The following is a 26,379-nucleotide window of genomic DNA, read 5'->3' as shown; positions in this document are numbered from 1 at the left end:
TCACATGGACTTATGTGCGGACTAAGGACTCAAAAATATAAACTGATGTATGCTTGCAACAATGGTAATCCTAGAGCGTGCGTACTAATAAGAAAAGGGGTAAATGCTTTCATGCTCTCTAATTACAGCGACACCGATCAACTGACCATCAGCCTGGAGTCGGGAAATGAACGGATGTGGCTATCTTCCTGTTACCTCGCACATGACCATGAGGAGCTACCGAGATTAATATTCAAAGATCTGATAGCGCAGGCGAAGAAGCTTGGTGCAAAGCTAATTATTGGTGCGGATGTAAATGCGCATCACGAGATAGGGCAGTACTAATACTAACGCTATAGGTGAGTGTCTCTTTGATTATCTGATAGGAACTAAACTACAGATTTGCAATAAAGGTAATAAACCTACTTTTGTCATTAGTAATAGACAGGAAGTGTTAGACGCTACTTTTGCTTTTGACTCCGTTATTAAATGAATTAGGAACTGGAGAGTTTTGGAAGAACATTCCTTCTCTGATCATAGATATATCTCATTTGAGATTAGTAAAAATCTACCGAAACCTTAGCCTGGTAGAAATATCAGGAAAACAGACTGGGAAAAGTATCTAGATTGTATCGGCGTTACCCTAGGAACATGTCCATCTGTGGTACCACAAAGCATAGAAGGAAGCCTATCCCATAAGAAGACTGAGGGGTAAACCCAAGCCTAAGTGGTGGACGGTTGAACTAAGCAAGCTTCAAAAAACAAGCAGAAGCGCTTTTAATGAGGCAAAGAAAACACGTCTCGATGAAGATTGAAAAGGCTATAAAGATGCTTTGAGAATCTACAAGAAGGAAATCAGAAATGCCCAAAAGCAATCTTGGGAATCCTTTTGTGAAGAGGTTGAGGGGGCAACTGAGGCCTCCAGACTTCGTAAAATTTTAGCGGGAAGCCCTCAAAATTGGGAACTGATACAGAAAAGTGATGGTACTTTCACTACAACCAGTAAAGAATCTCTAGAACTTTTACTCGACACTCATTTTCCAGGCTGCTCAGACATTACTGGCCATGACATGGAAGATACAGTACACTATCGTGAAGTCAGAATAGATGCTATATCTGAGGATCGGCTCTTATGGCCGATTGAAAGTTTCAAACCTTTTAAATCACCGGGCCCAGATGGTATTTACCCGGTGGAACTGCAAAAGGCCGCCGGATATCTAGCACAAGGGGTACTAGCAATCTTCAAAGGTTGGTTTCTCTCCGGTCATATACGTCTTAAGTGGAGGCAAGTCAAAATTGTTTTCATTCCAAAAGCTGGTAGAAACTCACATACCCATCCAAAAGACTTAAGACCGATATCTCTTTCCTCCTTCCTATTGAAAACTTTGGAGAGGTTGATAGAATTTCACTTAAGCCTAACTATAGATAGAAATCTTATCTCTGCGTCACAACATGCCTACACGAAAAAGAAATCGGTAGAGACAGCTCTACATAACCTTATTTACACGGCAGAGAGTTCACTGCACAAACAGGAACTTTACTTTAGCCGCTTTCCTTGATATTGCAGGGGCCTTCAACAATGTTGAAGGGGGGGCAATTACTGCAGCACTCACTGATCTTAGGGTAGAACCGGGCTTGGTAGGCTTCATTGGCAAAATGCTAAATAGCAGAATAATTGAAGCGGAACTGGGAGAATCGGTGCTCAGGAGATTGGTAAGTAGAGGTACACCGCAAGGTGGAGTCCTCACACCGTTTTTATGGAACGCAGTTGTAAATAAACTTCTGTTAATACTGGAATCGGTCGGCTGTAAGGTGATAGCTTACACCGATGATGTTGTTATTGCTGTCTCTGGTAAATTTGTATCTACATTAAGAGACCTAATACAATGCTCTAGATATACTTTCTAGGTGGGCAGGAAAGTGTGGTCTAGGAGTCAACCCAGACAAAACACAACTCATATTGTTCACTAGGAAACACAGAATCCCTCAGCTAAGTCCAATTATGCTCAAAGGGGAAGCTCTTGTGATTTCGGAAGAAACCAAGTACTTGGGACTAAACATAGATAGGAAACTGACTTGGAAGTCAAACACCTTAGAAAGAGTCAGGAAAGCGAACCTAGCTTTTTATGCCGGTAAGGTTGCTCATTGGCTCTACACTGCTGTCGTCAGACCCATTCTTCTATATGGAAATGTTGTCTGGTGGTGTGCTATGCAGAAAAAAACCTATTCTAATTTATTGAATAAGGTGCAGAGATCAGCGGAACTAGTAATATGTGGCGCCATTAAAACCACGCCATCCATGGCTTTGGACATCATGCTACATCTGCCACCCCTAGATCTCTTCTGCAAATACTCAGCGGCCTGCTCCGCTTTAAGGCTCAAAGCGAGCTCACAATGGAGAACTGTCACACATGGACATTCAACCATTTTAGACTCCTACACGGATATACCCAGTGACTGGGATTATCATCCTCCCAATCTTTGCTTCGAAAGGAATTTCCTAATAAAAATCCCTTCTAGACTGGAATGGCTTGAAGAAGATCCAACACCCAACATACCCGTTAAGATCTACACGGACGGATCCAAAATGGACACCGGTGTAAGATCAGGGTTATTTTGCGAAGAGCTTTCTATTAGTGAATCCTTTAAATTACCGGATCACTGTAGCGTTTTCCAAGCGGAAATAAACGCTATTCATGAAGCCTTAAAATTTATTTTATTTATTTATTTGTTTATATAAATAGTACATAGTAAGACTAAGGCCTTTTAATAGTACTTCAACAATATTATAAGCAACTGGAGTATTTTTAACATACAAGTTTCTTAATCTAAATTTTACACCAGTTCATTTACGAATTAATCCAATATATTTAACTGAACTATAATAATAAGAAGAAAATAAGCAATAGGAAAAGAAAAGAAGGATCTAGAGAAGAAAGAACAAAAGTAGTAATTAGAGAATGTAGAGAGAAATTTAGGGCCCTAATTTAATGCAATCAAACACTTTTAAAGTAATTATAGACTTGTGCCCTGAAGTTAAATCTGTTAAGTCCAGCCTTCACAGTGTCGGGTAATGAGTTCCACACTTTAATAGCGTTAATGAAAAATAATCTAGATGATGGTAGGTAATTAAATTTTGGAACGATGAATTTGTTGTGTCTGCGAGACCTTACTGGTATCAACTTCTCTGTCAGATAGGGCGGAGACTTGAATAATGTAAGTTTGCATAAAAATATGCAATTTCTAGCAGACAAATAACTATTAAGGAAACATCCCAGTAACCTTGATCACCATGCAGAGATATGGTCATATCTGCCAATCCCATATACATACCGCGTGGCGTTATTAAATGCCACATTAAGTTTATGGCAAGATGTGGAGTCGAGTTTGCTGTATACCACCTCAGAGTACGTAATGAGAGGCATAATTAGCTGGAGTACTAATTTGCGCCTCGTTTTCTCTGGCGTGAATGTTGCAGATACTCTCAGCTTACGCAATGTAGCATAAATGTTCCCCACAACCCTATTTATATGGTCAGCACTGGTAAGTTTTGTGTTGAGAATGAACCCCAAATTTTTTACCTTATCCATAAAGGTAAGGGAACTTGTACCTATCCACAATTTAGGGATATTGTCAACATGCACGACACTATTACATATAGGTAAGACATATGACTTTGACGCGTTCAGACATAAAGAGTTTTCATTAGCCCATACAGAAATAGCAGACAAATCACTGTTTATTTTGGAACATAAATCATAAACGAGACCAATACGACTGGACAAGTACAATTGTATGTATATCATCAGCATACGCATGGACATTGACATACTGACAAACGTTAAAAAAATCATTGACAAAAAGACTGAATAAGAGCGGACCAAGGATAGACCCTTGCGGAACACCAGTGTGTACGTATCTAGACTGAGATGTTGATTTACTGGTTTTGACCTTCTGCGTTCTGTCTCCAAGGTGGCTGGCCATGAGCTTCACCGCACTGTCTTTGAAGCCGAAATAGTGTTTAAGCTTCAAACATAACAATTTGTGATTCACTGAATCAAATGCTTTAGAAAAGTCAAGTAAGCAAAGTAGAGTCAAGTGTCCGTTGTCAAAACTGATTCTAATGTCGTCCAGTATTTTAACCATTGCAGTCGAGCAACTGTGACTTTGTTTGAAGCCAGATTGTAGTGGAGAGAGTAGACGATTGTTCTGTACAAATGATGAAATTTGCGTGGCCATCAAGTTTTCGCAAACTTTGTAAAATGTGGGCAGTATGCTGATAGGTCTATTGTCACGAGCATAAATAGCATTTGCCTTTTTTGCGACTGGGAAAACTATAGCCTTTTTCCATACTGCTGGGAAACATGAACTAGTCAAGCAATGGTTTATTATATGGGTAAGGGGTCTTATTATATATTGGATGACTATACGGACGAATTTTAGCGAGATGCCATCATCGCCTATTGCATTAGACTTTATTTAGGATAAAGCTTTCAGGACATCTACCTCACAAACTGTCATAAATTGAAATTGTTCTTTTAGAGTAGCACAAGGTGAGGACTCTTTTAAAGTAGGAGCTCTCTAATGGCAGCCCGAACTTTCGAGTTGTACCAAGGACATGAACTATTTAAAACATTTACAGAACGAAGCGGAACATGCATGTTAAATAACGAGGATAGGTTACGGTTGAGGAAGTCAAGTTTATTATCAACAGAACTAAGAAACCAACATTCATTCCAATTTATAGAACCCATGTCTGAATTCAAAGAATTAACATTTAACGTTTTAAAATCACGATACTCATAGGTGGCACCTAAATTTGGACGATTCATCACAACATCTAAGGTACAAAATATTAAGTCGTGGTCAGATATAAAGTCAGCTTGGTCGAATTTTAGAATATGTGACAAGTCACATGTTATAAAATAATCGAGAAGACTACGTTGGGAGTTATTTGTATATCTCGTTGGTGTAATTCCGTCGAATAGTTTACTACTACTAGGCTCATTTTTTAAAAGGTTAACATTAAAATCACCACACAGCAGGATACGTTCGTAATTTAAGACAAAATCAGACTGGTCGACAATTAGTGTATCAAGAGCAATACTTTTGTTAGGATTGTAAACACATGCAATTAAAATTTTATTCATGCCATCAGATACTTCAGTAAATAAGTATTCATTTTCACAGTTATTTAACTTTGCTATTAGTTTAAATTTCAAACTTTTTTTTAAGAACACAGCAACTCCCCCCCCTTTTCTGTTAAGATTACGATCGTTTCTCAATAAATTGTATCCATTTAAAGAGATGTTGAAATCAGGGAGGTCATGATGAAACCAGGTCTCAGAAACGCAAATTACATCGACTGCAGAACCGGAGGAAATTTGTGGCGCTGGCATATTGAGAGTATGGCACAGGCTACCAAAAATATTATTTATGTTCTCACCATCCATGTGCGGCAACCCGTTAATGATGAGATCTGTGGAGACGGCATGATTTTGGCACTCATCCAGCTAAGTCTTCAGTACCGCGATTTCACCCTGAAGTTGCCTGTTCAGTTGAATTTGCTTCCCCACACGTTCTTCCATTGCTTTCACAGCTGTCCGCAGGTTCGCCACTTCAGCCGCTATTTCGCCAAACCGCTGCATTACTTGCTCTTCAGATGTTTTCACTCGTTCCGAAATCTCTTCGATGATACTCCTTCTCTGCAACTCGAGTTGTTCCTCTATCCGCTCAAGCCAGAAAGGAGGTGGCGAGCTCCCTTTTTTCTCTGCTTTGGTTAGAGTGCTCGCGCTGTTTTGCGGAGTGGATACCGTTTGGCGTGTCATTTTTGTTCTGATGGTCATTTTTTTAAATTGTTTTTAAATTTTCCAAAAATTGCTGCTTTGGTTTGTTTTAGCGTACACTAAATTATTTTCACGGCCACAGAGTTAGAAAGTGATCAAAGAGACGCGTATTCGCAAAAAACTAATATATATAAAAAATAAAGTGGTGCACAAATGACTTGCTTATTACAAAGCAACAAGTCACACATTGCATGCGACACTGTTTGTGAAGACAAAAAGCAATGTAGGCACACAACTTGAACAGCAACGAAGAAAAACTGTCTTCAACAAGCAATACTACTTCGGCTCTATCGACAGTGCACGAATTGCACGACGCTGCTTATAAGCTTGCATGGCAATGGTAGAAAAACATTCTCATACAAGCTTTGCCGAAAGACATCAAGTACAATGTGTGAATTGGTGTCATATGTATGTATGTACGTAGTGTGTATTAGCACACCTTCGAGATGTATGAAAATTGCAAACATACACATTTCTTCGTTCCCCGCGCACTTTTGCGTATTAAGGGGAGAATATTAACAAATAACGGTCAACTTTCGATGAATAATTTTTAAAGCTATTGAAGTTATGAAATAAGACAGCTTTTAGTAAATTTAAAATCCAATAAACTGCGCAGAAGAATATTTGCAGGCAAAGTGTAAGTTACATTCAAATATTAATCAGAATTTAATTTTTATTCTACAAAACCATCATACCAAACATTAACTGCCTATTTGATTTTAAAATATCAGGAATTCATGTAAGCAAATAATCCACATTTGACACAATTCACTTGTTTGAATCGAATTGTTTTTCATTGCCTTTCAGTGTCATTGCTTTTCTTGCTATCTTGCCGAAATATGTGTGTTGTGATAATGCTGAGAGAGAAACAAGTCATACAAAAGCATGATTTGGTTTTCTCTCTAGCTGCTATTGCCTGTTACTGTTAGTTGAGAACAAAACACTGCATTGTTGTGTGAATTTAGCAAATGACTTGAAAGCACATATATGTCGACTTGTGCACCACTTTAATAAAAAAGCTGATCACAAACACAAGTAAATAGGATATAACTGCAGCGCACAAAAAAACACGTCTACTCTGTTTGCATATTATTATGTCAATCCAAAATGGTTAAAGATAAACAGAATATCATCAACGGATATCTGCATTCTATCAGAGGGCCAAGCTGCCCTTCGAGCCCTGGATGCATTCCAAACAACATCAAGGAGTTTCTTACGTTGTCGCCAATCTCTAAATGAGATGGCCAACCAATATCGTATAATCTTATGCTGGGTCCCAGGCCACAGAGATATACCAGGGAACTGTAGGGCAGACCAACTTGCAAGAGAAGTTACCTGTATGCCAGCCATAAGTAATTTTATGGAGATACCTCTTGCAACTTGTAAGCTTCTCATAAAGAACGTACTAATCAATTCTGCAAATCAGAGATGGATTAGCGCTAACACCTGCAAAATTGCTAGGCAAACATGGCCAAGGCTAAATATACGTCTGTCCAAGAGTATTATAAAACTGAGTAGACTTCAAATCAGGACCTTAGTAGGGGCCCTCACAGGACATTGTCTCATAGGAAATCATGCAAAGAGATCAGGCGTTTACCTGCATGATTTCTGTCGTAGCTGCAGAAATGAGGAGGAGTTGGAAACAATTAAACACCTTTTTTGCACATGCCCAGCTCTAGCCAGAAGCAGAAACCGATTTTTAAAACTCTAACGAATATAGATAATCTATACACTTTAGGTATCAACAACCTTTTACGCTTTGTCAAAAGCTCAGGATGGTTCAATATGGAGAGGGAAATGTAGGCCCGCGGCTCACAACGGACCCATTCCGTGAGCGACAGTACTTTGCGACGAAGTCTCTCTCCCACAACAAATCCGACACCGAATTTGCGCTCCTTTGCATAGTAGCTGCGGTAGGCGTCGCAAGGTCCTACGTTTTTCTTGCTTTGTCTCTTCGATCGCATCACTTGAATAGCAGTGATGCCACCTTTTACTCTCACGAGGACATCAACCAGCCAAGCAGAGGCACCTTCTCCATCAAGGGACCGGACAGTCCAGGTGCATTCCCTGAAATCGTAGTCTTTTGTTCGTTTGCAGAGGTCGTCATCAGTATTAGAAGTTCTCATCCGCGGCTTTTGCAATCTTTTCATTGGGGGGTATTTTAAGTAGCGGGTCCTAAGTCCAGCTATCCTGGAATGTTTCGTCTTCTCACGTTGCCCCATTCCCGAACGGGTGTTCGGAAGCTACCCAGAGGATACGTGGGCTAATCCCGGAAGTTGTGAGCTGCTTAAACCATATGCAGAAAAATCGTCCTGGCCACTACCAAGTGAACGGCAACAAGTACCTTTCCCCTCTTGCGTGGACTTCTACATATGTAACAGCACCTTACGTGCAGTTAATGTGATGGGTCTAGTCACAGACCATCGTTTATCCCATTATTCTCGGTAAATTATCAACAGCGGCAGTCATATTCTCGACCGTTTTGAGTCATTTGGATACTCTTCCAGAATTGCAGAAAAAGCTTGAGGAGTTCAGACCCATGCTGGCACTTAAAAAATAATTCTACCATATCGTCCGGACACTCGGCAACGTATCGCATAGCACAGCCACATATTGTGATACCCAAATTTTCAAACGCTAACATAAAATTCCCATTGCTCTATCATGCGACGAGTCTCATCGTCTATCGAGATGCTTTCAATTTCGAACATTGGGTATCGATCAACGTCTGATCTGCGTACGCCAAGTATCGTTACGGTTTAACTGCTTGGGACCAGGTCATTTAGCCCATGAGTGTAACTCGGGGTATTGTAGCAATTGTAAGCGAGCGGTTACTTACAAACACCAGCGACCATTGACCGTCCTTGGGCAAGTATCGCCATCATCCGGTACCCCTGCTTCGCGGATAGATGCAGTCCGCTCTCTTCTGACACAAGCCGCACGAATTGTTCTACTGACCCCTGCCAAGGTACCCCTGGTAAATGGGTATGTATGACATGGGTTCACAGATAAGTTTCATTACGGAGCCATTTTTTAAAACTTGTTGTATGTCTGCACAGAAGACATCACACCCTGGTTGTGAAAGGCAATTGTTCCCAAAGTGCAACCTCATCACATGGACAGACTGCTCTGTTGATGCGGTCTTATCTTGGTTCAGAACTTGAGTATCACTTCGATCCGCATATAGGTTAGGTTAGGTTAGCCTGGTTGGCAATAAGCCACGCATAGACCTTTTGGTCCCTAGCGATACCAGATGGAGACCGACCTCTATGAATCCCTAAAGTAGACATCGTGTAGGATGTCAGCGCTTTTGGCGAATCTAAGTAGGTCTGGGAGCTCCGCTTTTGAGACGTCTTCCAGACCCTCAAACAGTGGGGCTCCCAGGCATCTTAGTCGCGTTTTTGATAATGCCGGACAAACGCACAGAAGGTGTTCTAAAGTCTCCTCAACATCCTCTCTGCATTTTCTGCATTTGTCCGTGTTAGCAATCCCTATCTTGTACGCATGTGCCGCCAATAGATTGTGACCTGTTAGCATACCTATGATAGTTCTGCATTCCTTTCGCGAGAGCGTAAGTACGAATTGAGTGAGTTTTTTGTCGTTGGTTCTACACATGAGTTTTGCTGTTTTGCATGTGGTCAGGTTAGTCCCCCTAGCTTTCACTTGCCTTTTCATGTGGTCGTCCATTTCATTGTATATTGTGTTTAGCGGTCTCGGTATGTCGTTCTCTTGTTCAAATGGTAGTCTCACAGCACTTTTTGCTATCTCATCTACTATTTCGTTCCCTATAATGCCTTTGTGACCAGGTACCCAGTAGATATGCAGCCTACTGTTTTCGGCTAGCCTTTCTATGGCCTCCCTGCTCCGTCGAACATTTTTGGATTTAATACAATATTAGCTTATTGCTCTTATTGCTGCTTGACTATCCACGTATATATTAATTGTTGAGTTCTTTCTTGTTCTAGTGTAGGCTAGCTCCGCGGCCTTCCCCACAGCAAAAACTTCCGCTTGGAAAATACTGCTGTGGTCTGGCAGCTTGATAGACTGCCTTATTCCTAGTTTTGAGCAGTAGATACCCGCTCCCACTCCGTCTGGAGTTTTCGAGCCGTCTGTATAGATGTGAAAGGTTCTATGGCCAGGCTTCATGCCTTTATGCCATCCCTCCTCTTCAATTGTAGTACGGAACCTTCTCTCCCAATTAAAGTACGGAGCCATGTAGTCTGTGCCACCTGAGCTCCACTTTCCTATTGAGCTGTGACCGAAGGTTCTGCAGATGAATACCCCTGCAGCCATTAGCCTTCTCGCGGATTTCGCTGCCAGGTTCTCCGCCATGAGGTCAATAGGTGGCATGCTGAGTATCATTTCCAGCGCCGCCGTTGGAGTGGTCTTCATCGCTCCTGTTATGCACAGAGCAGCGAGTCGTTGAATCCTTTCCAGCGGCATTAAGTATGTCAGTTTTTTTGTCGCAGTCCACCATACTAAGGTTCCGTACAGCAATATCGGTCTGACTACTGCTGTGTAGCACCAATGCATCAGAGAGGGTGATAGACCCCAAGTAACGCCCAGCATTCTTTTACATGCGTACAACGCATTACTGGCCTTTTTCACCCTCTACTCAACGTTGTGCTTCCACAGCAATTTGCTGTCCAATATTACTCCGAGGTACTTTGCATAATCTTTGAGAAGTAATTCGTTGTTGCCTAGCTTCGGGAGGTTCCACGCCGGAACTTTGTACTTCCTGGTAAAAAGTACCATGTCCGTTTTTCCCGCGTTTATCCCTAGCCCTGCGTGAGATGCCCATTGGTGTATCGTTTTGAGAGTGTTGTTCATCACATTACTGATGGTGTCCAGGTACTTTCCTGTAACTACTATAGCTATGTCATCGGCATATGCCACTAGTTTAGGTGCCCCTCTGTCAAGTTTCTTAAGAATTTCATTTGCTACTAGTAGCCATAATAGCGGCGATAGTACCCCACCTTGCGGAGTACCTCTGCATGCATATTTGGTGACGGTCGCATCGTTCCACTCCGCTCTTATCTTTCTGCTAGCTAGTAGCTGCCTTATCCATAGATAAACCGCGGGTTGCACGTTAAGTGACTCTATGCTATTTAAAATAGCATCTTTTGTCACGTTGTTAAAGGCCCCTGATATATCTAGAAATACTCCTAGAGCATACTCCTTATATTCTAACGCCTTTTCTATGTTTAGTACAAGTGAGTGAAGTGCAGTTTCAGTGGATCTGCCTTTAGTGTAAGCATGCTGCGCTTTGGATAATTCGTCCGGCGCAATTGTGTCTCTAATGTATGTATCTAGAATCTTCTCTAACGTTTTCAGGAGAAATGAAGTCAAACTAATGGGCCTGTATTCTTTTGAGTATAGAGGGTTGCTTTTTCCCGCTTTTGGAATAAACACAACCCTCGCTTCTCTCCACGATACAGGAACGTAGCTGAACCTCAGGCATCCCCTGAATATCGTTCTTAACCATGGTACCACAAGGTGGCTTACCTTTTGGAGCATGGCTGGGAAGATTCCATCCAGTCCTGGCGATTTATATGGGTCGAAACTTTGTATAGCCCATTCTATTTTGTTGGTTGTAATTACGTTCGTCGGGATTTCGTGCACAATATCTCCTCTAGGTTCGAGATCTGTAATGTCCGCACACCCTGGAAAATGTGTACTGACTAGGTCTTCTAGAGAGTCCTCACAGCTGTCATCCCACTCCCCGTTAATTTTTCGTATTGTTCTTGGCATAGACGGATTCTTGGATAGCAGTTTCCTGAGTCTAGCCACATCGTTAGTGTCTTCCATACTGCTACAGAAGTCTTTCCAAGATTCTCTCTTGGCTTTACGTATCTCTTTCTTGTATACTTTTAGTAGATCCTTATACTCTTTCCAACAGAACTCATTGTCAGCCACTTTGGCTAACCTATAGAATTCATGTACTCTACGCCTTTGTGCTCCTAATTCCCTGTTCCACCAGGGAGGCTTCACCTCGCATTTATTACGTGTTGGAGGGCAGGATCTTTTAAAGGCTTTGACGAGAGTAGTTGCAAACAATTCAACCCCTTTCTCAAGTGCGACGTGTGACTTGTATTTCCGGGGTATCATTGGTGTTTTTGATAGTATATCCCTATACAAGTCCCAGTTCGTATTCTTAGGATTTCTAAAGGATGTAATCTTGTTCTTTGAGCGGAATATGACCTGAAAGCTTATGTATCTGTGATCAGAGAATGAGGGCCTACTCCACGCTTCCCATTCCTGAACCATAACATGCCTGCTTGTGTAGAGTGTTAAATCGAGTACATTCTTCGAGGTTGGTCCCACATATGTTGGTTCTTCACCTCTATTAGCTATTTCTAGGCTACTTTGAAGAATATAGGTAAATAGTGACTCACCTCGGTCGTTTATATCTGCACTTCCCCAGACCGTGTGATGTGCGTTTGCGTCCGTTCCTACCACCAGAGCGTGCTTCTTTCTGGCAGCTGTTTCTACCAGCTTTCGAAGTTCCGTCTGTGGTGCTTCTCCATCATGTGGCATATAGCAGGACCCAAAGAGTAGCGTCTCATCCTTGCAGCCCTCCAGCGCCACCACTGTCAGATCGTCTGAAGAGAGATTGTTATCAATGTAAGAACATATACTTTTTTTGACCAATATCACTGTTCTTACCTTATTTTTTACAATCGGGATGTATGTGTTGTAGTTGTTTGACTTTAGACCGGAGACTATGTTGCCCGATGCTATCCATGGTTCCTGGACTAGAGCCACATCGTAGCCGACTCGCTCTATGTTGAGCAGGAGCTCGGCTGAGGCGTTCTTACTTTTGTGGAGGTTTATCTGAAGGACTTTCAGCATCTGGCTTCAGTACCTTCTCGGGGTTGGATACTACCTCCAAGTCACCCTTCTCCACTTCCTGTATGTTGAGGGAGGCTTCCATGATCTCTTCTATACCGAGATCCTTTTCCACCTCCCCCGCAGCGAGCGTGTTGTGGTTGTCATCTGTCGGGTTGCGCTTTTTGAGGCGAAGGTGCACGCTACCAACTCCCCAAGCCATCCTCCCGAATCGCGCGTAAAGCAGGTCCTCTGCCGGCTTGTTGATTTGGATGATGTAGGCCTGGCCTCCATCAGCGGTTGCTGGTTTTGCCACACTCAACACTTTCCAATCGTCTGTCGGCACGTCCGTGTTTTGTCGTTGTAGTAGTCGCAGCGCATATTCCGGTTTTACCACTCGCGGAATGAAAACCTTTGCCTTCGGTATTGAGGGAATGCAGCTGCGATCAACAATTTCCAGTGATGCCCCCTCCCACAGGCCGTGAAGCGTTTTTACCGCTTCCTTTAGCCATGTGAGTGTGGGGTCATCCTTGCATTTTATGATTTTGACGCCGCTGAACCACCCTGCTCCGTCGAATGCTGGCATGGGTGCGTCCGGCTCTGCGTCCATTTTTGTAAACAAGGTTTCCAGTAGCTTCATTTCCACTACCTTCCACCGTTCCTGCGACATTCGCCCGAGCTGGTCGCTACGGTCAGTGAGTGCCACTATGAGATGTCTCTTGGCAATTTCACTGGCCGCTGCCGCTGCTTTCGATGTCGTAGGTCTTTCGTCATTGTTTTTCGGTTTAGCCGTCTCGTGCCTGTGCTTCTGCTTTTTTGATGGCCCTGAGGCCTCACTATCCGCAGAACGCTGCCTCTTGATGGCTAGCTCTTCTTCGATTTTGTTCGCATATTTCGGATTGGAAGCCGCGAACATTGGCTTTGTTGCGTAGAAGGCCCGGCCATTTTTGATCTCCTCTCTGGCCCAAGCCAACCGTTCCTCCTCTTGCCTCGTCAGGTTGGACTTGCTGCCAAATCGGTCACAAACTTTGACCGCGGCCTTGTATCGGGCTTTGGCCTTCAGCTTCTCTTTATCAGGCTTGATCCTTGGTCCGATCTTGCTATCCGAAGCAGCACCATTGGATCCAGCCGGAGAACGCAGAAGAGCCTCTTCCTCAGCTGTGTTAATGCTCACAACGCTTTCGTGGTCCGAGTCTTCGTTGACAACGGCACCTCCGCGCTGTAGAGCGTTATGTGTTTGTTTGGCAGTAGAGTTACGACCACTGTAGCCTGCTCCCGCTACAATGGAAGTTTTGTTGCTTGAATTTTTGTTTGTGTTCATCTTCTTCGTACGACCACCTGCTCGACGAGGCGAGCGCAGTGGTCTATTTTTATAATGGGGAATTCAACACGGTCCACCACGGCAGCGCCCCATGCCGTGGCAAGGCCACAGTTACTTCCTAAGGCGGCCCGGTGTTAGGAAGGCGCCGTTGAAATACAGCCGGTCTGGTGAACCCCCTGGCTGCAAACCATCCAATGGGCACGGTATCGCATAACACCCTGGATTAGGGGGTGGGCTAGGAGAGGAAATAACGGGATGTAGGGGGTTTGGGGATGACAAAGGGATCTTCGTCGGTACGGTGATCTTCGCATGGTGATTGGGTGGCCACCAAGTACGCCGTAAAGCGAGTGGATGGCTAGCCAATCCCCATGTGGAGCTTCCCTCTTAGTTCGTGTTGGTTTGGCCCCCATGCTATGGGGGTCAGACCACCACTTAAGCCTCATCCCCGCGTCAAGGAGACCAACATGAGGCGATCCGCATATATGTATTATAATATTTAGTATATTATCCACGTTTCTTGCGTCTCCAGTTGACATGGGCCTGTACAAACACTTACACAACATATCATTTGCTAATCGGACGTTTCACACTCCAGGAAATATCGATGTACTCATTGGAGCCGACATTATGGTAGTCTTGCGCTTCCTACATGGGTCATATGGGACCTACATCGACACGCTGTATGTTACTCCGAGCCTTCGGCACACACTGCGAATGTGTCGCCGAGGAGGAGCGAATTGATTAAATTATACAACGTTTCTGGAAACTGATTTTTCTAAAATCTGTTTCGCGCAAGAGCGATGATCATTACATAGTCCAGATTTCTTTTTTTCCAAGTACACCAGCACTATGTCCAGTTTATATGCGAGTATGAGACACTCGGTCACATGCAGAAGGTCACACTAAAGGTAGGTGATCCATCTAGCGAAAAGACGAAAGTCCAAAACAGATCCATCCAGCTCAGCAATTAGCTTAGGCGACACTGATACAAAGGTCTTGGGTCTTCATTGGGGACTAGAAAACGGTGTATTTATTTTTGAGTAACGCTGCCAGGTAGTAATCTCATCCACACCAAACGTCAGGTATTGAAAGAAGAAGCCAAAATATTCGACCCTCTGGACTTTGGCTCCAGTAATGGTGACATTCAAAATAGATTGGGATACACCCTTACCGCCAGAGCTACGCGAAAAGTAGCATAAGTTTCGAAGCAGCCTGCAGATATTTCTGCTTTCGGCATACCACGATGTATCGGAGTGACCACACATGGGTTTTGCGATACCAATGAACCAGCATACGAAGCTGTTATATATGTTATTTGAACTGTGTGTGTAGGGAGATTGATGGAAGTGTTAGAGTTTCACTTGCAGTTTTGAGGCTCAACTGCTAGCGTTCTCCAGACTAAACAAAGTTATGCCAAGGTATTAAATTCCCTAAATAACTACAGCTACAGCTAACATTGCCGTTGCAGTTCTTAGAATTAAGTCAATACATTTAAACACTTTTGTATTCCTAAGATTAAGAGTAAAATATATTTTTGAACAAAGTTGGGAAAAAGTGCGGAGTTACTGCAGTCGGGGAGTGAAATAAGTGCATAAAAATTAATTTAAAAATTAAATTTAAAAATTAAATTACATAACAATGAACGAAAACCCAGTGAGAGACTTACTTAGCGACCCGAATAACGCAGACACACAAACATTAACGAACTCAATGACAGAATTAAAAATCCAGAAATTCCACGGCAAGTACAAGAGTATGAACCGGTGGCAAGATGAGAATGAGTTTCGTGCGACGAACCCCTTGACATAGTAAAAGAGTTGTTTGAGCCTTACGCTGCCAGTTCCAAATACTATCAAGTGACGGCAATCATAAAAAACAAAGTTACAGGTCGTACTGATGCCCTTTTAGCATTACTTAACACCGCCTTAAACTTCTTCGCAATTATAGCGAGACTTGACTTCCCGTTTGCGGATAAGTGGCCAATTTATTTGGTACAACACGAATTGTCTGCACTAAAGCAAGGCCGTCTGAGTATTAATAAATTTTATGAGTTAGTTGAAAAAAAAGTGATCCTTATAATAAATAATAATTGCCGCAATGACAAATGAGGGCAATTCAGATTTAATGTATTCATTGAATTAAAAATATAGGGCGGACGCACTTCGTGTGTTTATATCAGGCTTAAATAAACAGTCGTGTGATATTTTATGGCGTAGAACCACTTAAATTTAAAAACTGTGCTGAAATTAATTAATAAGAATTAGCTAATTCTCTCCCTTCATGTGTAAACGAAAGAATTTATGAAATTATAGATGAAAATAAGGAAGTTCTTGCGAACCCGGACTTTAAATTGTTGTATAATATCAACGTTATACCAACAGTTAATACCACAAATAGTGAGCTAGTCTATAGCAAGGGCTATGCATACCCAGTGGGAGTTAACGAATTTTTTTAACGAAGAAATTAAAAACCTGTTAAAGTATGGAATCATACAACCTTCCAGATCAGCTTACAATAACGCTGTTTGGGTAGTATGGTAGAAAAAAAAGGAACTGATGACAATGGACAAAGAAAACCACGATTGGTTATTGATTTTCGGAAACTAAATAGCATTACTGTAAATGAAAAATACCCTATTCCTGACACATCGATAATTCTGTCTAGTTTGGGTGAGGCAAAATTTTTCACTACACTGGATCTCAAAGCAGGATAACATCCAATATTGCTAAACGAAAAATATAGGAAAACTACTGCATTTAATATAAATAGCAGGAAATATGAGTATTGTCTCATGCAATTAGAGCTCAAAAATACGCCAAGTATTTTCACACGAACCATAGACGATGTGTTAAGATCCAAAATAGGAAAGACATGTCATATCTATGTAGACGACACAATAATCTATACGGAAGAAGCAAGCATTTGCAAGAAATTTTGACATTAATGAATAATGTCATAATGAATAAAAAAGTCAAAGTTTTTTAGAGAAGAAACGAAATTTTTAGGATTTGTTTTATCAAAGGATGGGCTTAAAACATCACCCAATTAGGTGAAGGCTATCCTAGAATATGAAGAATCAAAAACGGTTCGAAATCTCCGAGCTTCTTTGGATCTCATAGGTTATTATAGAAGATTCATTAAGGGATACACGCATATAGCAAAACCTCTCACATAATTCCTTAGAGGCGAAAACGGCAATGTAAGTGCAACCCAGTTGAAGAAAATGCCGGTTGAATTAGACGTAGAAGGATAGAAGGCCTTTCAGAAATTAAAAAATATTCTCACATCTGAAGAAGTAATACTTCTCTACCCAGATTTTAATAAACCCTTTGACTTGACGACTGATGCGTCATCTCAGGCTATTGGTGCGGTCTAATCCTAAAATAATCGACCTATCACCTTTGTTGCAAGAGCATTAAACAGAAGTCAACTGTGCAGTAAATGAGAAAGAATTACTGACTATAGTTTGGGCTATTAAAAGTTTAAGAAATTACCTATATGGACATCTTACGTTATCGATGTCAGATAAAAATCAGATATCCATAAAAATGGTGCAAACATGCCTAAACTGGTTTAAAAACTAGATTTTAATTTACCATGTGGAGGAAAAAAGAAATAACACGAAAATTATGTTTGAAAAATATATTCGACATGAAAAAAGTTTAGTAGGTGAACAGAACCTAATCCAACTGCTAAGGGAAATAGTTAACCCAAACGTTGTTAATGGGTAAGGCTTTCTCAAGTGGGCCACAAAATTACCAAAGTAAATATTTTGCGATGAAATTCAGCCAGCACTGAGTTCTACCATCCAGAAGCACACTCAGAAAATTTTGTTGCAAAATTCTAAATAGTTTTGTTTTTATTAACTATCGAAGTTTTTTTAAGCGATTGAATAATTATCACATTTCTCGTAATGTAAGTATCCGATTACAACGATTTTTAACTGCATATTGATAAAGGATGATATTTTCCTAATACGTCATTTTTGTTCCGAAACTTGATATTTTGTTGTTGTAAATGATTTTTTTTAATAAAAAATTTAAAATTTAACTTATTTCTGCGCCTCTGGGATGAAAATTTTTTAAGGATATTTACGTAATAAACATCTGTGCATTTATGTATGAACGAAAATGCGTGCAATTCGAAAGGGATTGATTACAATTAATTTTTTTGTGGCAGAATGCGCGCTCCGACTTGCGCGGAGGTGCGAACTCGGGCGCTCCCGCGACGCGCACGAACACGCAAGCGGCGGCTCACAGAGATATACCAGGGAACTGTAGGGCAGACCAACTTGCAAGAGAAGGTACCTGTATACCAAACATAAGTAATTTTATGGAGATACCTCTCGCAATTTGTAGGCTTCTCATTAAGGACGCACTAATCAGTTCTGCAAATCAAAAATGGATTAGCGTTAACACCTGTGAAATTGCCAGGCATTGCCAAGGCTAAACTTACGTCTGTCCAAGAGTATTATAAAACTGAGAAGACTTTAGATCAGGACCTTAGTAGGTGCCCTCACAGGACATTGTCTCATAGGAAATCATGCAAGGAGATCAGGCGTTTACCTGCATGATTTCTGTCGTAGCTGCAGAAATGAGGAGGAGTTGGAAACAATTAAACACCTTTTTTGCACATGCCCAGCTCTAGCCAGAAGCAGAAACCGATTTTTAAAATCCTAACGAATATAGTTAATCTATACACTTTAGGTATCAACAACCTTTTACGCTTTGTCAAAAGCTCAGGATGGTTCAATATGGAGAGGGAAATGTAGCCCAGCCCCCGCGGCTCACAATGGACCCATTCCGTGGTCTAAGTATCATCGTTGTCTCTATGTGAGATGCGGCTGCTAAACCTACATACATACTGTAAAATATATACCACTTGTTGTTGGAACCATAAGAAATATTCTGATTTGTCCCCCTCACAAATTCAGAATCATGGGTACCAGGGCATTCATGCGTCAACTGCTAAAGATATGACCATTACTCCTACCAGCACATCAAATCTTATATGTAAAAATGATGTTGAAGTAGGCAAAGGCATCAGCATTTTGACGGCCATGATGCACTATCTCTACTAATCAACCCTTCTCATTCCAATATTTCCAAAATCTATAAATTTCTGAAGGACTCCGATGAATATAAACCTGCATTTCTTCACCAGCCAGCTGAAAGCCTCCTTTGCTAGCGCTGCGTTATCTTTTTGTTTATTAAAGAATTTTGTTGTTACTTAAGCTTTTAACAAAAACAAAAAATATATATGCCCTTTTCTTATTTATTCAATAAAATTAAAAAATATATATATATTTCAATTCATAACTAAATATTTAGTTATTAATTTGAAGAGAAAATTTCTTACACATATTAGGTTGTTCAATAAGTTTTGCAGTTCGATAAGAAAAACAAAATTTTATGGTTTGAAATACACTTTATTATTCGGTACACTATTTCTGAACATCAATACACTTGTTCCAACGAGACAAGGGCTGCAAAATACGCTTCCACAGGTGTTATGACATCAGCATTTGATGAAAAACGCTTTGCACGCATTCATGGAAGTCGCTAGGGGCCAAATCTGGTGAATACGGTGGAACAATTTCAACTTTCATTCATAGATTTTAGCCTTTGTCAAAATGCTCTTGTAACAAGGTGAATTGTGACAATGAAAAGGATTTTTTTCTTTTGGAAGCTGGCTCTTTTTTTCCTTCAGCTGGCCTAAAGGTTACAATAATATTCAGAATTTATTGTTTTACCAGTTTGCAAGTAATCCAAAAACAAAATTCCTTTCCCATCCCAAAAAACTGATGCTAACACCTTCTTGGCCGATAACGGGACACCAATTTATTTCGGAGCCGAGAAACTAGGTTTTCCCCACTCTTAGCCTCTTATTTTGATTTAAGATGATTTCTGTTGTTATTGCCATCCTTGAGGTGGATCGTGTTCCAGGCTTGTACGACCACGTTTAAATACAGCAACCCATATTTCTACTGTACTAATTGATGGCGACAAGTCTTTATACACTTTCAACTTTCGTTCATAAACTTCCTTTGCTTTTAAATCTTCCAAAAATAAAAATTCAACCACTACACGATATACATTTTTTTCGTTGTAGATAAAACTGTAGCACTTCGATACTAAATGGCTTGTAAACAAAGAATGAATTGACAGATTGAAATGAAACTTCACATGAGCATTACCCAATTTCGCCATTCCTGTTGGAGTACGTCCTTTAGTTGGGTTTTGCTAGAGAAGCTAATTTTAGCGATATGCCTACCATGTCCATCCCACAAACTTTGGATGGGAATCAAATCTGGAGACTGTGGAGGTGTTGGAAAAATGTGAGACACATGATGTATGATCCACATACGCACATCGTGCGCAGTATGATTCCATTATTGAAAATAAAAGTTGTTTCCAAAACACAGTTTTTGCGCAATTTCATGCAAGTTTTCTTTTAAATTATAATACTAAGGTAAAGTGATTGATCCATAACACTATCAATAAATACATGATTACCCAAGCCTGCCTTTGACATACATCCTCACACCATTACACCCCCACCAACATGTTTCACTGTACTATCTTAATTGCTTTTTTTCGACTTGAATCCTTCCATTCTGTTGAAAAATATTGAGTTTACTCTCGTCACTAAAAATAACGTTGCTCCAGAAATAAAGAGCCTCATTTTAACATACATATATTCCTTTGCGAGCTCTATCCTTTAATTTTTATTGACTATGGTAACGAGTGGTTTCCTTCGAGTGATTCGCGAGCTATACTCGGAAGGTTTCAAAGCTTTGCGATCTGTTTTCGGATGGACTTCTTTATTAATCTCTTCACGAAGCTTTGCTACCACTTGCGTGGATGTACTTAGGGTTAATTTGCGAGGTCATCAAGTATGAGGTCAGCTCTTAAGATTTGTTTCCCCTTTAAAACGCTTTATTAGACTATAAACAGTAAAACGACTTCGATTCATCGTTTCACCGGTTTCTGCACATGATTTGCCTTCATACCACATAAGAAAAATTATTTTTCTTTCTGCTTCTTTCCGACACATGATGTATTAATAACGCGAAAACAAGACTTGAAATGACCAAATAAGTTTAGTTTCGAGTAATCATATTCATAACGGGACTTATTTGAAAGTATAGGTTGCTTAGTTAGAAAAATGAAATCAGTTAATTTTTTTTTTGTAAACCTTTATTATTGTTACTATTTAAATGTAAAATATTTACAATTTTTCTTTCTATTTCAAAAATATTTAGAAGCCAATACCACTATATATAATACATTAATTTAAAAAATTAACTTGTTATTTGATTATGCACATATTTATTCATTCTCAGTCATTAATGTGTGATACCACTTAAATCTGCAGGTCAGCTGGTCGTTTGCGCTTAAGTCTCCTCGATTTAGTTTCTTCTTTTAATTGAAGTTGCCGAATTTCCCTGTTAGAATGTTCTAGTAGTCGATTTGCGTGTATGAAGCTGTTGTTACGTACTTCTTCATGGACTGTGTTTACTTTAAGGTCTCGATTGGTATTATCATTTAGTATATACCATTCTGCAGTTCCCCAAAGTTCTAAACCATATCTCTATATTGGTGTTATAATTACTTCGTACATACATATATAAGTATCTTATTTTCTAGTGAGAGCGTTCAATTTTCCCATAAAAGCCCATGAAGTTGTCTTGATTTCGCGTCATTTTTGTCCAATGTGTAACTTCCAGTTAAGTTATTGTCTACAATCAAAAGTTTGCCTTTGTGTCGTGGTGGATTTGTTTATTGTTTATGAATATTGGATTGGATTGATTTTCTTCTCTTGTTAGTGTATGTGACGTCGGAGGTTTTATCTTCGTTTATTTTAATTTCCCATTTCTAAAGCCATTGAATGGTGTTGTTAAGCTGTGTTAAGAAGGTAAAGAAGCGGCCACTAGGACACTACCTCGCGGTACACCGGCTTCTATTGTTAGTATGTCAGAATATTTATCTTCGAATTTTACATAAAATTGTCTTCCAGTTATATAACTTTTCATTAAATTGTAGTAGTTTGTTGGTAAATAAGTTAAGAGTTCTTGTAGAAATCCTGCACGCCATACTGTGTCAAAAGCTTTGGCTACGTAGTTTTTTATCGATGTTTTCAAGAATTTTGTTCGTAATTCTGTGAACTTCCTGTATGGTGGAATGTTTTTGCCTGAATCCGAATTGGTGGCAAGGTATTATTTTATTTTTTTATAAAATGGGCTCCATGATGTCAAAAAGTAACTTTTAAGAAAATTTAGACATTGTAATACTGCCAGTAGACTTATAGATCTGTACCAAATTAGGTTAGGTTAAATGGCTGCCCTAGCTAAAGGGCTCACTTGGACAAATGTTAGGAAACTCGTCCGTTGTGGTGCCATGCATGGGAGAAGAGGAAGGAGATGGGAAAGAATAAGGAGCCTTGGGATTAGAAACGATGATGACCATACATTTTTACGACGGCGCCGACGGGGGCTGATTTGCGTTCGTAGTAAGCCGTAACAAGCTACTAATGAACTTCACCAAATTTATGATATCTACACCGGCTATATCCGCAGGCGTAGCGAAAAAGTGAGAGCCCAGATTTCTAAGTCTTTGCCAGACGAGAGCAGGGCAGCTGAGAAGAAGGTGTTGAGATGATTCCACCTCGTCCTCCAGACAGTTTCTGCAGAACGGACTTGAGGCAATCCTAAGTCTTACGGCGTGCACACCTAACGGACAATGTCCGGTAAGGATGCCCACCAAATTTGAGAGCTGGGGCTTTGTTAGCCTTAGGAGTTCCCTTGAGCGTCCCCGATCTACCCGTGGCCAGAAGGATCTCGCGACCTTGCACGTTTGCGCACTAGCCCAGCGCTCGCTGAGTTGACTCGAGGCCCATCTTTCCAGGAACAGACCACAGGTTCTCAGGGGAACCTCAATTCTCTCATTTCGCGACGAAACCGTCTCCCAAATTCCCTGTCTAGCCAGCTCATCAGCCCAGAAGTTTCCCTCTATGCCACTGTGCCCGGGAACCCAAATGAACCTGATGATGAAGTATTCGGATGCAATCGAGAGAGAAGCCAGACATTCCCCGACCAATCTCGAGCTCACAAACAGCGAGCCCAAGGCCCTAATTGCCGATTGGCTATCGGAGTATATATTTACTTCCTTAACGGTAATTACCGAATTTAGCAACCAGTCCACCGCTTCCTTAATTGCGGATATCTCCGCTTGGAAAACACTACAGTGGTCCGGGAGCCTAAATTTAAGTTTGATGGGAGGCTCCTTACAGAATACTCCCCCACCAACCCTTCCGTCCAACTTCGAGTCATCCGTGAACATGTTTGCCATGCCTTGCCGCCGAATGTTGCACCCCGCCCACTCATCCCTTGAGAGAATGTGAGTAGGAAAAGGTCCGCTCGGACCTAGCGTGGGTGTACAGTGTTCCAGCACCATACGAATGAACTCAAAGTTTTTAAGAATGCTAGAGTGTCCGTAACTTAAGACGATCCTATGGCTCGAACACCTTAATCTGATTGCGGCGCATGCAGCGGTAGTTTTTCCTACAATGCCTACGGGCGCCACATTCAGCATAGCGTTAAGCGCTAGAGTAGGAGTGGTACGGAGAGCCCCACTGATTCCAATGAGGGCAGACCTTTGTACCCTCTCCAGCTTCTTAACTGATACCATCCTTTCTAGCGAGTTCCACCAGACAAGGACTCCGTATAGCAAGATTGGTTTTATAATCGTGTTATAAAGCCAAAAAGTGACTTTAGGCGAGAGGCCCCATCTTTTGCCGATAGCGCCCCTGCAACCATACAGGGCGACTGTTGTCTTTCTGATTCTCTCCTCAATGTTTGGCTTCCATGTAAGACCTCTGTCAAGGATGAGTCCCAGGTACTTCACCTTGTCAGAGAGCTCCGTCTTCAGAGGATTTATCGATAGGCCGCAATTTGCGTATTTTAAGTACGGCAACCCAGAGTAGTGGCGAGAGAACACCGCCTTGCGGAGTGCCTCTGTTCACTTGCCGGCGAAATTACTTGCGTGTGATATTTTCTTGGTTTTGTTATTGCAATAATTTGAGCAATTTTCTATACTTTTGGGAAATATGTCAAGTTCAAGATTTGATGGAACAAGTTTCTTATATAGATACACCCTTCTCGGGGAGTTCTCTTAAAATTTTTCCAGTTATTAGGTCGTATCTTGGTTAAAACTTCAAACTCATACTTTGTGTGAATAATTTTGTCGCTTAAAAATAGGAGGAATCTTATGATTTTCGTTCATAACGGTGACCAGATTGGAGGTACTTTTGCCAATAGGGGCTTTTTGACAGCTCACACGTCACTACTGGCAAACTAAATATAGATGCTTTCCATTTCAATTCAACCGGGCTATTCGGGTCATGTTCTTCGATTTCGATGTAACTGAAATATGTTGCTCTCTGGTCAAAATAATGAGACACGTATTTTTTTGTTCGCCCGAAAAAAATTTTTTTCAAGAGTTATCGGCAATTTTGTTTTTCGGCTCAAACTCGATTTTTTTTAATTATATAAGAAAGAATTTTTTTTAAATGCCCATAACTTAGTCAAAAATGAACCGATTTTAATAATTCTGGATTCAAAATGATCGTAATTACTTACACGAGCGACTTCATGTAGAAACAATTGCAAAAACGTAGTTGAAAATTTTTTATTTAGCAAAAAAGAAAAAAAAATTGAAATTTTTTCGAAATTCAATATTTCAAAAAGTGTGTTTTTGTTTTTTTTATAACTTTTTCTAAATCAAGAGGACACCTCAAACTTCAATTAAGCTGAATGCCCAGTAGCTAAAATGAGTTGTTTTTGAGTAATGAATTTTTGAGTAAAAAACCTGTTTCGCACTTTTTGGTTTTTGCAAAATAAAAAATTTTCAACTACTTTTTTGCAATTGTTTCTACATGAAGTCGCTCGTGTAAGTAATTACGATTATTTTGAACCCAGAATCATTCAAATCGGCTTATTTTTTAATGCTCATAACTTAATTAAAAATGAACCGATTTTAATAATTTTGGGTTCAAAATGATCGTAATTACTTACACGAACGACTTCACGTAGAAACAATTGCAAAAAAGTAGTTGAACATTTTTTATTTTGCAAAAAACAAAAAGTGCGAAACAGGTTTTTTACTCAAAAATTCATTACTCAAAAACAACTCATTTTAGCTACTGGGCATTCAGCTCAATTGAAGTTTGAGGTGTCCTCTTGATTTAGAAAAAGTTATAAAAAAAACAAAAATACACTTTTTGAAATATTGAATTTCGAAAAAATTTCAATTTTTTTTCTTTTTTGCTAAATAAAAAATTTTCAACTACGTTTTTGCAATTGTTTCTACATGAAGTCGCTCGTGTAAGTAATTACAATCATTTTGAATCCAGAATTATTAAAATCGGTTCATTTTTGACTAAGTTCTGGGCATTTAAAAAAATTATTTTCTTATATAATTAAAAAAAATCGAGTTTGAGTCGAAAAACAAAATTGACGATAACTCTTGAAAAAAATTTTTTTCGGGCGAACAAAAAAATACGTGTCTCATTATTTTGACCAGAGAGCAACATATTTAAGTTACATCGAAATCGAAGAACATGACCCGAATAGCCCGGTTGAATTGAAATGGAAAGCATCTATATACATATATAACGTTTTTCAGTATTCATTGGCATTTCATCATGGAAAGACCTACGCCTCAACAACGTTTACAAATCGTACAATTGTATTACGAAAATCGGTGCTCTGTGTTTCAAGTGTTCATCGCGCACTCAGGCCAATGTATGGTGTACATAACAGTCCTACCGAACGCTCTATTCGGCAAACCATCGGCAAAATTGAAAATATTTTATTTATTGAAAAGAGTAATAATTATAAATAATTAGTCCACTTAAAAGGTAAGAAAAAAAGAGAACAAGCACTGGCTGCTAAAGCCTTCGGCTATTGTTTTAAATGGTTAATAAAATAGATAAAGAAGGAAAAAGGAAATAATTATAGTATACTAAGTTTACTAGATGTTAGATGCAAGATTATAATACAATATATTATCCGTATACTGGAGAAAGATGAAGATAGTACAATCGAGGGAATGTGGATGTAACCAGCACTATATATACAAAATAACTTAGAAGCCCATGAAGCTAAATTTTCAATTTACAGCGAGAAACGAATTGATTTATGATACTAATATTATAGTCCGTTGCCTGCTTCGGAAGTTCAGATGGTTTGATATTTTTAAATACCGATGATCTAATATTTTGGACTCCTGAACATATGTATATCCATGAAGTGAGATACGGTGAACTCGCTGAATCCATAAAACGGGGACGTGGGTTTCGGCAAACCATTTAGCAAATACATGTGGGTTGAAATTGTATGGCCAA

At 40.3% G+C, this 26,379-nt stretch overlaps 1 protein-coding gene across 1 annotated transcript in view; it reads right to left on the bottom strand.

Moving 5' to 3' along the window:
* Positions 1-277: 277 nt before the first annotated feature.
* Positions 278-26,379, bottom strand: part of LOC129250060 (uncharacterized) — an 82,921-nt gene continuing 56,819 nt past the window's right edge. Inside the window, exons 2-3 of the mRNA XM_054889702.1 lie at positions 12,027-12,427; positions 278-373 (exon numbers count right to left, since the gene is read on the bottom strand). Coding sequence (XP_054745677.1) covers positions 278-373; positions 12,027-12,427 — 497 coding nt within the window. The remainder of the gene's footprint in view (positions 374-12,026; positions 12,428-26,379) is intronic.

Source organism: Anastrepha obliqua, chromosome 6 (assembly GCF_027943255.1).
Source record: "Anastrepha obliqua isolate idAnaObli1 chromosome 6, idAnaObli1_1.0, whole genome shotgun sequence".
Taxonomy (NCBI): Eukaryota; Metazoa; Arthropoda; class Insecta; order Diptera; family Tephritidae; genus Anastrepha; species Anastrepha obliqua.
The sequence above is the reverse complement of the archived record's forward strand: the minus strand, read 5'-3'. Positions and strand labels throughout refer to the sequence as shown.